This window comes from Corylus avellana, chromosome 7 (genome assembly GCF_965113065.1).
Source record: "Corylus avellana chromosome 7, dhCorAvel1.hap1.2, whole genome shotgun sequence".
Classification (NCBI taxonomy): domain Eukaryota; kingdom Viridiplantae; phylum Streptophyta; class Magnoliopsida; order Fagales; family Betulaceae; genus Corylus; species Corylus avellana.
Genome location: NC_142496.1, coordinates 19,559,480 through 19,571,009, shown reverse-complemented (window position 1 = coordinate 19,571,009; position 11,530 = coordinate 19,559,480). Strand labels below are relative to the sequence as shown.

At 35.7% G+C, this 11,530-nt stretch overlaps 1 protein-coding gene across 1 annotated transcript; it reads left to right on the top strand.

Annotated features, from left to right (window-relative positions):
- Window positions 1-8,819: 8,819 nt before the first annotated feature.
- Window positions 8,820-9,699, top strand: LOC132183678 (histone H3.3-like). The gene is made up of 4 exons (XM_088518103.1): window positions 8,820-8,889; window positions 9,081-9,152; window positions 9,249-9,325; window positions 9,411-9,699. The coding sequence occupies exons 2-4, from the start codon at window positions 9,081-9,083 to the stop codon at window positions 9,670-9,672; spliced, it is 411 nt and encodes a 136-aa protein (XP_088374229.1). The 5' UTR covers window positions 8,820-8,889; the 3' UTR covers window positions 9,673-9,699.
- Window positions 9,700-11,530: the final 1,831 nt, after the last annotated feature.

Genomic DNA, 11,530 nt, shown 5'->3' with positions numbered 1-11,530 from the left:
TTCTTCGGTCACAATATCCTCACCCCCTTGCACTACGGCCTGAGGCTCACAATTGTCTTCCCTAACTACTTCGTGCATGTCTCCACCCTGATTTGCACATGCACCCGCATCTGAGGCCGGGCGATTGGAATTAGACCCGGTATCAGGACCCTGTACATGCTTCTCACCGTGATAGAACCAAAGTGTGTATTCCGGCATCATTCCTTTTCCCCCTGTCAAGTGGTCGAATACGAAACCCGGCGGGTGGCGCCGGTTATTTCGACAAACCTTACAAGGGCAATAGATGAATCCATCAGGGGTTCTACAGTTACTAACTGCAAACTCCACAAACAATCTACACCCGTCTCTGTATTCCCTCGTACCCCTAGACTTTGTCATCCAACTCTTGTCCATTTTTATCTACGTACATAAATTAGGAATAAATATATAAGACTTAAAAATTGTATACCTAATTTCAAGCACATTCATATATATATAAACATAAACCGAAACCTAAATATTTGAACCACATAAAAAATTTAAACCTATATTCTCATATATGATTAATTAAATTGTTTATGTCCAAAAATATATACATATTCATGCGTACGTAACTACATTCATCCGCACCAAAGTGTGTATTTATAACACTTATCTATTATAATTAATCCAGAAAAACCAATAAAAAAAACAATACTTGATCCAAAATTAAGCATTTTCTTTGGTGGAGACCCTGAACAAATTAATTCTAGCTAGGTTATTTTATAAAGTTGTTCTAATACATCTACCGAGCTAGGTTCGTTATGAGGACCCTAAATACAATAAATCTAGGTTCAATGTCGTTAGACTTTGGCATTAATTAGTAGGTGATGACATGCATGGGTCATACAACTCTTTTGTTTGGTGTATTTATTTATTTTGTATATGATATATATAAAGGTTAAAGGAATTTTGAGTGTATTGCAAATATGGCAAATGTTTTGGTAATATATATTTTTGGTTCGGACGTTTCTTGGGTTATTGACACATTAGATTAATTTCTTTCATATTAATCACAATTTTAACAAAATTCCAACTAGTTTTTAGGTAATATAAATTTTAATGCGTTATATTTCAACAAGAACAAGCTATATAAGTTCCTCAAATTAACCAAAATTTTATCCGTTTTGTATGGTTTTTTTTTTTGTTTGAAAAAATAATATATGTGGGATAGAATAAAGTAAGAATCAAATTGAATATATTTTGCAAGTGTTTTAGGTTATGTGTTTAATTATGATTAGATTTGTTAAAAAAACTCAAAACAAAAGTGCGAAAAAATAGTCTAAAAAACAAAGTCATGACTTTTTACTTATTCAATATAGCACGTCTATTTAAGTTTGACAAGGTTTGCACTTTTGCCAACTCTTTTTCCCGTTAAATCCATGTAATTCGGATTGAATCCTCGCGTTGTGTGACTTTATAACTTACAAATTAATCCATAACGTTTATGGTTAAAAGAATATTAAAAAACTCATTAACGTTGAATATTAATTAAACAAAGTCTTAAACTAAATCTCTATAAATATTATATATCACCACGCACTACACGTACTAATTAATTAGAAGGTCAAACGATATTGAAATGAATGATAGATTAAAATTCATATAATGTTTTATAAATTCTTTACTAATAAGCCAACCTTTAGCAATTATATTTTCAAAGAAAAACCTAGCTAGCATGAGAAACATCATTTTGCATGCATGTGCATATCCAACGTACAATAAGTAATTAATTATTAGATATTCCTAAAAAGAAAAAAAATTTCACCTCAATTAGATGCTCACAAATACTCAATCCAGTGCATTATTGAAATATATGACAGAATAAAACATCAAATTTATAAAACAACACAATATTGTGCAATAAAACAATATTCTGCAATATTAAAACAATATTATATATAAAATAAATCAATATTTATAGTTATAAAATAAAACAATATATATATATATATATACCTGCAGGAGAGATGGTGGAGATTGGCGGAGCAGATTGGCCGGAGAATCGCCGGAGACGGCAACGGCGAAGTGGAGGTGGCCGCCGGAGAGAGCTAGCTAGCAGAGAGAGTGCTACGTACTGCTGCTGCAGAGAGATAAAGCTTATCACAGAGAAAATGAAGGAGGAGTTAGAAGAAAATGAGGAAGAGTGAGGGAGGAGATAGAAGAAAATGAAGAAGAAAAATACCTGCAGGGATGGCGGGAGAAGAGAAGAGCTGTGCATGCGATAATGGAAAAGCAGGGGAAAGAGACAACAGAGGGAAAATCAAAAAAACAAAAGAAAAAAAAATGATGATTAATATATGCGTGCGATGGGACGGCCAGCAGGCGCTGGCCTTCCCAACGCACGTTCCTGACGTGCCACATAGGCACGTCAGGAATTACTGACGCGCCACATAGGCACGTCAGGAATATATATATATATATATGTTTAATTATATATATGTTATAGTATTAATTATACATATTAATACTAATATAATTAATATTTTTCTGTTTTGTATGTATATATATAAATGTTTATATGTTTATAATTAATATAGCATTAATTATATTAATACTAATATAATTTATGTTTTCCTCTTTTGTATTTCATTTGAGTTCTCATGTATTTGGTTTTATTTTATGTACGTGAATAGTGCAGTTAATCTTACAAACAACAATTTCATTTTAACGTGCATGGCTCAAACCTAAATGATATATAGCGTGCATGATTTATATATATATGTGCGTGTGTGTGTTTGTCAAAACTTTAATATCATCTATCACCAATATTGTTACTTTAATTATTTTAATTAATGAAATACCAAATTTGGTATCTCATAATTAATTAAATGAACGAGATCGAGAAAAATGCATGTTATATATATCTAATTTGAACCATGCATGCACGTTAAATAGCCATGTTATATATATATCCTTTTGCTTGGTTTTGCTATATATATATATATACGATATCTCGAGTAAAACATGGCTAACAGTTGGGAATTTTCTTTTTTTCTTTTTTTAGTTTTGAATGTTCAAATGGCATGGGTTACGGTACGTGTTATAAAAGAAAAGTATATATATATTTTAGTACTGGCCGGTGTTTGTTTTCTAAAAATTAATTTTATTGAATGTTAATTGGAATTTGATCATATTGTACAATATTAAATTAATATGATAATGTTGGGATCAATCCTATTATCTATATATATGTAATTTTTTTATATATATATATATTATATTTACTGACGTGTCAAAGTGACACGTCAAGAGATTTATTGACGTGTCAAATTGACACGTCAATATTTCTTGACGTGTCAAATTGACACGTCAATAAATCTTGACGTGTCAAAGTGACACGTCAATAAATCTTGACGTGTCAAAGTGACACGTCAATATTTCTTGACGTGTCACTTTGACACGTCAATATTTATTGACGTGTCAATTTGACACGTCAATATTTATTGACGTGTCAAATTGACACGTCAAGAAATATTGACGTGTCAATTTGACACGTCAATAAATCTTGACGTGTCAGTATTTGACACGTCAGTAAATAATCAACCAATTATTTATTAATTTTAAAATGATGACTCATTAAATTTGGTTCAAATTTGCTGACGTGCCAAAGTGACACGTTAGTATTTACTGACGTGTTGTTTTCAACACGTCAGTAAATGTTGACGTGTGACTTTTAACACGTCAGCAAATAATTTGTTGACGTGCTACTTTTAACACGTCAGCATTTACTGACGTGCCAAAAAAATATTACTGTTTGGCACGTGAAGAAATGACCTTTTTTTTGTAGTGATAAATAGGCCTTATAAGATTAATTGTTGTTAGAAACAACAAAATAAAATGACAAGAAATAAAATGAAAAAGGATAAAAAGAACTTGTGGAGTGAAGTGCATAAAATAAATTGGAAAAGAAAACTTTACAATGCTTCTCCCGATCATTCAGATGTCCAACCAATTCCTTCTATCATTTCTTCTTCAAAACTTCATAGCACACTGGAAGGATGTTTTGCCATCTTATGTAGCTGACTTGCTTGCGTCGAAGGATTTTCTTAGGATGACGATTCCCAGATTTATGCGCTTGTGTACATGATTCCTTCAAGATCTCGACATAAGATGGCTTTTCGAGACATTGAGGAACTGAAGCTTTATGTTCATGATGTGTCTCAGAAGGGACTATGAAGAAGGAATGAGCTTTAGTACTTATTTTTTTGTCATTGGATAGATCTGGATTTTCTGGGGGCTCAACTTGCTTTGTGTGTTCAACTTGCTATGTGTGCTCAACTTGCTCATATATCATGTCAAGGTCTAGATCAAATTCAAATTTAGCAAAGCGCTCTTCCAAAGGATCCTCTAGAATTAGCTCATTAAAAGTCTTAGCTTGCTCAAGGAACTTGTCAAGGTTTAGGTCACATTCAGATTGAGCAAAGCACTCTCTCAAAGGGTCCTCAAGACTTGGCTCATTAACCTCAGCAATATCTTCACTCCTAACTGTGGTGGTGGCTTGGACATGCTCATGATAAGAATTGCTGGAATCATCCTCATCAATCACGTAGTGCCTTATGAATGGACATTTGCTTGAATGGTGAGAAGGATTATAACAATATGAACATGACTTAGATGGTACGTAAGCCTCATCAATGAAGTGCAACATTGTGTTCATGTAGAGGAATGTTATCCAATTTTTTATTGAATTTTTATTTCAATTGTTTTACTTCTAATTAATTTGTGGTGTGGACATGCACTAAAAATGAGGAGTTCTCGGTTTGGAGTGCATAACATTTAGCAAGATCTATAGAGGCAAGAGGGCGATGAGCATGCTCAAATGAAATTGCAGCAACTAGTTTATGGAAAAAGTTTGGAGAGCCAAGGGACCACCAGTGGTGAAGCTCTTCATTTGGAAGGCATGCAGTAATATTTTACCAACCAGGGAAAACCTCCACAGATGTCACATTGTCTCTGACCCACTCTGTCCTATATGTGGATTGGAGGTGGAAACTTTAGGAGATATCCTCTGGAGCTGCGCTTCAGCATAGGACATCTCGAAGGAATGTTCTAAAAAACAGCAGAAGAGCACCAGTGATGTAACTAATTTTGCAATGATTTTCGATAAACTAACTGGTATTCTGGATGAAAACGAGGTCCAGCTCTTTGGCACTGTAGCTCGACAGCTCTGGCTTCGAAGAAAATCTGTTTTGTTTGGGGGAATGTTGACTACACATGCTATGGTGGTGCAATAGGTGAAGCGTCAGATGGAGGCCTTTGTTAGGGTAGAATAGGGGCGGAACACGGTGCAACTGCCAGGAACCCAAGCAGTCCTCACGTGGCATAAACCACATGAAGGTTTCTTCAAACTCAACCGGGACGCGTCTCTTGATGTGAAGCGGCAATAGATGGGTATGGGGATTGCAGTTTGGGATCATAATGGTGCGTTGATGGCCTCTTTCTGTGCTACAAAGGAGTACATCAATGATCGAGCCACTGCAGAGGGGTTAGCGGCTTGGAAGGTAGTGGAGCTTAGCCATCGTCTAGGTTTGCGGAATATTGTGTTAGAAGGAGATTCTTTGGAAGTAATTAACGGCCTCAAGAATGAGAGTCATCAGCTGGGAAGATATGAGCATGTGTTGCAAGACGCAAGGAGTATGTTGCAAAATCTTCAGGAATGGGAAGTCAGCCATGTACACCGTCAGGGTAATGGAGTGGCTCATAGCTTAGCAAAATTGGCTTTATCCCTTAGACAAGAATTCTTCTCTGAGGATTCTCATCCCCTCTATATCTGTGAGCTTTGTTCTCTTTGAGCAAGGCTCTATTTAAATCAATGGAAAGTCTTGATACTAAAACAACAAAAGTGATAGGCTAGCTTGCCTTTTTTTCTTTTTCTTTTTTTCCCCTAGTATATGTAATTTAAATAATTTCATTTGCTCTAGACTCTAGGGACCATATTGGACCATGTTTCATTTTGGTAAAAAAACAAAAGGGGCAAGTATTATTATTATTATTGGAATGCTCCTCATTAATATTATTGGATTAGAATTGAATATATAAAAGGAATTTGTAGACTTTTAACGTGTGGCTTATTAAAAATGGGTGACATGTTACTAAGGCAATCAAAAAAATTTCCTTTTCACTCTTGAAGAGACATTTTTTTTTTTTTTCTTTAAAAAATCAAAAGACAATTTTTGGCTCAAAGATTATTTACTTCATCAAGTGCAAAAACCTAATATATATATATATATATATATATATATATAAAATTTTCATTGTTAACATGCCACATTTTTAATAAATAAAAAAATTTAAGTTGTTTGATGAAATTTTTTTATATTTTCCAACTTTCTAACCTAGAATCATCAAATAGCTAAAAATTACTCACAGGATTCTCTAACAACAAAACCACCCTCACAACTCCAAATATTCCCACTGAACATACACTAAACACATATTAAACAAGATTAATACATAAAAAAAAAAAATGCTTTATTCATAGAAGCTTTATTCATATGGTTTACCTCTCTTGAAGGTAAAAACCCTAAACCTCCAAGAAATATTGCCTTATCCTCTCTATCTCTCTCTCTCTCTCTCTCTCTCCTCTAGGGTTCCCTTGTTGAATGGGGAGCAAAAATGGAGCTAAGGGTCATCAACAACCCTTAGATAGACTCTCTCCCATGAGTCCATGCTGAGATGACATGCATTTTCTTATTTTGATGCAGAATGCACCAATTAATCGTTTAAAGCACCTATCGATCATTCTGCTCATTCGATACCAGTCAATTGTTAAAGGGGCATCGATCAATTGTTATGGTTTGAGAAGCATTGATCAATCGTTTAAAAACACCGATTGATCGTTCTGCACATAATCTTTCCAAGTATGCAAAAATCCAACTTTTCTTATAATTTGGTACTTTTGCCAAATAAAAACACTGTTAATCCTAATCTTAGAGCAGGTTGTTATATTCCTCCATTCTTATAAGAATTTCATTCTCGAAATTTCAAAATCCAAAAGATAATTACAAATTTGAAAAATTAACAATACAATCGAGTCAATTACCAGTTAATTGATTTTCACAGGGCATTACACTCCACCATATTAATTAGACAATTAGATGAATGAGATCACCCACAATTTCTAAAGTAAGTATTTGAAGCATCCATACTTAGGGTTTCCACACTTTTTTCTCCTTAATTTCTTGTTCGTTTTTCTTTGCAGGAATTAAATTCTTGTTCCTCTGTGGCTATAATTTTTTGAGGATTAACTTGAATAAAAAAACTACGATTGTAACGTATATTTTCCATTTTGGCATTACCCAAATCTTTGGATTACACGTGCTTTCTAATTCGAGGCTATATGTTTGGTAAAGAAGGGAATGCTAGGTGTTCTTTTGGTCCTAAGTGAATATTATTTAAAAACAAAAAAGAAAGTGACGCTTATTTTTTTCAACCGATTCTTAAAAATTAATATTTACGTAGGACTAGAAGAATACCCAGAAAACACCTAGCATTTCTCGTGAAAAATATCACAAAAGCTAACGCAATTGGATTGAAAAATTTATTTGAAAATGATTAAGAGATTTATTCCATCATTGAAAAATTGTTCAAAATTGTTCCTGCTCTAACCTATGGAATGACCAATTCTAGAATTACTCCGCCCAAGAGGATTAAAAAACATAGAGAAGGAAAAAATGTCTTCTATTAAGTATGTATATTTATGTAATAAAACTCCTTACGCTTTTCTCTTCAACGCAAACCGTCTTAATTGGCAACCTTTTTTTTTTTTTTTTTTTGACTTTTGTGCCAAAAATACATAGGGCATGTCATACTTTGGGCACATTTCATTTTAATTTATGTGTTTTATTTTTGGCACTAATTTGGATGTGTTAAGACATAGTATTGGATTATCCAACCTTTTTTTTGTTCATGTTGTTTGCTTAAAACAAATAAATAAAATTTATAGCATTTGGTTTTAGTCAGAAACCCTTGTACAATATTATCTGAATGCACGCATAAAGAACAATTGGCACAAAAATTACATTTGGTTGGGACACTTGGAATGCAGGCTCACCCTCGATTTTATTTCGTGGAAAATGACTGGAAAGCCACGCACCCCGCCGCAGACGTGTCAATCTCCCTATGGCCACCAACCGGAGTATTGCAACATCGATCTGGACACCCCGCAAAACGCGGTATAAATCCAGCGCCCACGCCCGCGCACGCCACGAGCCCATCACCATCACTCTCTCCTGCGTAATTTGCAGCTAGCGCGCAGAGAGCAAACCATGAGCGCCGAGGCGCGAGAAGAGGTGCTCAACGGCGAGGAGGAAGCGAGCCGGTTGTTGCAGTCCCACCTCGAGAAGAAGTGCCCAAGTGGGCCAGGCTGGTGCTCTGGTTCATGGCCGAGCTGGCCCTCATTGGCGCCGATATTTCCTGGGTCATGATCCAATGCAAATTCTTTCAACTTTGGTCATAGAGTTGCAGCACAGCTTCCAAATTAGCAATGGAGTTCCTGTTCTTTATGTTGGCAGCAACCGCTTCCTTGTTCTCCCTTATCCACTTGAAATCTATCGCTACTTTCCACTCACTGAGGTTTCGCAGCTTGATCACCAAAAACACACAATCCAGAAAGCACAATCCAAAGCGCAGTCGAAAATACAGATCTTAGCCGTTCATTGAGGGCATAAAAAACACAATTGTACCAACGTTTGACCGTTCGATCGAGTACCAGGAAAACAAGACAGAAGTGCCTGTGCACCGGCCCTATATAAAGGGGCACGACCTCCCGTTGTCCTCGCACTTGTTCAGAGCTTCTCCTTTCTCTTTCGATTCTCAGCCAAAATCTTTTGCAGCTTTTTCATCACACAGACGCAACTTCACTTGGAGGTAAAGCAAACGTGTCTCTTTCTCTCGCCGTTTCCTCTGCTTTTTGTTTTGTTCTGTTCTTCGTCTCTTCAAATTTCCAAGAATTGCTTGCCTGATTTGATTTGATTTGCTGCTTGGAGTTTTAGGGTTTACATTGTTCGTAATCGATTTAGTTGTAAAAGATTGTAAGTTTGAGCGCTTTAATTTTACAGATGGCCCGTACAAAGCAGACTGCCCGCAAGTCCCACGGTGGCAAGGCTCCTAGGAAACAGCTTGCTACCAAGGTTTGTTTGAATGTAACTTTTGGGTTTGGGGTTTCCTACCTGTTTGGTTGTTCCTTTGTTTTCTGAATAAAGTGTTTGTTATGAATTTTGTTTCAGGCTGCCCGCAAATCAGCCCCAACTACGGGAGGGGTGAAGAAGCCCCACAGATACCGCCCTGGAACTGTTGCTCTTCGGTAAGTTATCTCTCCATCATTTTATGGGTGACAATGAATTTAAGGTTTCGTCGAGTGTGCTAATTATATATGAATCATGATGCAGAGAAATCCGCAAGTACCAGAAGAGTACGGATCTTCTGATCAGGAAGCTGCCATTCCAGAGGCTGGTCCGTGAGATTGCTCAGAATTTTAAGACCGACCTGCGGTTCCAGAGCCATGCGGTGCTGGCATTGCAGGAGGCGGCTGAGGCGTACCTGGTTGGTTTATTCGAAGACACTAACCTCTGTGCCATCCATGCCAAGCGCGTCACCATCATGACCAAGGACATTCAACTTGCTAGGAGGATCAGGTGCGAGAGGGCTTAGGGCTTAGGAGGAGAGGCTTTATCACCATCATTCTACTACTAGGGTTTTATCATTTTGTTCACCAGTACACTGTTTGGTTGGTAGGACTTCGGGTTGCTTTTGTTTCTAAGGGATTTAAGTTTCAATGACTCAATGAATCCTTTATGATGATTTTATCTCGTTCAATGATTTTGTTTTCCCACGTATGTTTTTTTATTTTTTATTTTGATCAACGTGCCCTTCAAACTATCACCCATTATAATGTACGTTAAATTATCATTGTTTGACCTCATAACGCTTTCAACTATAACTAATTGGTAATTAACAGGACAACTTGTAGAGTAAGATAGCAATTACTAGCTCATCACCTCACAATAAAAATAATCAAAGCAACATTATGGGGTTGTTTGGCAAACAACAACACATAAATCAATCAAGGCAACCTATTGATCGTTCTGCTCATTGCGGTACCAATCAATCATTAAGATGCATCGATCGGTTTTAGGGTTTGAGAAGCATTGATCAATCGTTCAGTGACACCTATTGATCAGTCTGCACATAATCTTCCCAAGTATCCAAAAAATCCTATTTTTCATGTACTTTGGGTCTTAGAACTAAATCCTAAGAGTCCTAACGTACTTAAGCCAAATCAAAACACTATTAATCCTAACCTCATCATCCGTCGCCACAAAAGATCTCAAGCTTCCTTGAACAAGTGCGCGCTGGTAACGAGTACACATATTATGCTTCACTTCAAATGATGCCTCTTCAATTCCGTGGTTGCACTTGCACCGCAATACCTTGACTGTGGGGATCCTTTTGGTGTGCAATATTTGCTCCTTGTGGTCCATGATCCATACGAGTACTTTCTCGTAGGTCAATCATTCTTGAATATTCAAAAGCTCGTGCTTGATAACATAGTCTTGATTGGCAATATATTTCCTCAACATCGATATATTGAAGACATCGTGCATGCCTGATAGGTCTGGCAGTGAAGCAACCTGATAATTTTTTTTTTTTTTTTTTTTTTTAAATTAAAATTATTGTTTTTTTAAAATATTAATTATTGTTTTTTTTTGAATTTATAAGAGTATTTTTGTCTTATTAAGAAATATATATATGGACATTTTTATCTTTTTGCTAGCTTTGAGAGTCATCAACAATGTTTTGAAAGTTTGGTGGACATTGTGCAATTAAAAATTTAGAGAGAATACTGTCAATTAGATGATAGTTTGAGGGGTAATGCATGGACTTTACCCAAATATTTAAAAGATATCAAATCTATATATAAGGTTCATATGGTTACTAAACAACTTCTTTTGGATTTCTTCCGTTAGATTGTGTTCATTAGCTAGGTATGTCACTAGAATATCGAATACAAAAAAATGGGTAATGACTCTCTAAAGAGAACCTCAATAATGTCTACTAGCTCAAGGGCCATCTCATAAACCAATCTAGTTTCTTTTCTAAGCAATCCAATCTAGATATGTCATCCATCCATTGACATCTTCCTATTTTAGCCCCCCAAGCGCCATCCTCTAAAGAACACCCGTCTGTAAAACAATGATATTTTATAGGTGAAAATAGATAAGTATAAGTCCAGAACTTAATAAATTAACTCATAGGAAATATGTCATCATGCAATGAACTTATCCGTTTATTAAAAAGTTAATAAATCATATGCAACATTATGCAACGAGGTTCATGTCAAATGACAAGAGAAAAAATCATATGTTTATTTGTTATGATATCACATGTGTAATAATTAAACTCAATATGATTTATTTGTACCTTTAACCCTCTTACAATGATGTTTGCGCTTTCCGTAAAACCCCTGATACAATATTAGTACCCCGATGAGCTACATAGTATGCTACTG

Bases quoted from the DNA above. Each gene is read 5' to 3' on its own strand.
- LOC132183678 (XM_088518103.1), top strand. From the start codon at position 9,081: ATGGCCCGTACAAAGCAGACTGCCCGCAAGTCCCACGGTGGCAAGGCT. The intron at 9,153-9,248 runs GTTTGTTTGAAT...ATTTTGTTTCAG, and splicing joins GGAAACAGCTTGCTACCAAG to GCTGCCCGCAAATCAGCCCC. The intron at 9,326-9,410 runs GTAAGTTATCTC...ATCATGATGCAG, and splicing joins CCTGGAACTGTTGCTCTTCG to AGAAATCCGCAAGTACCAGA.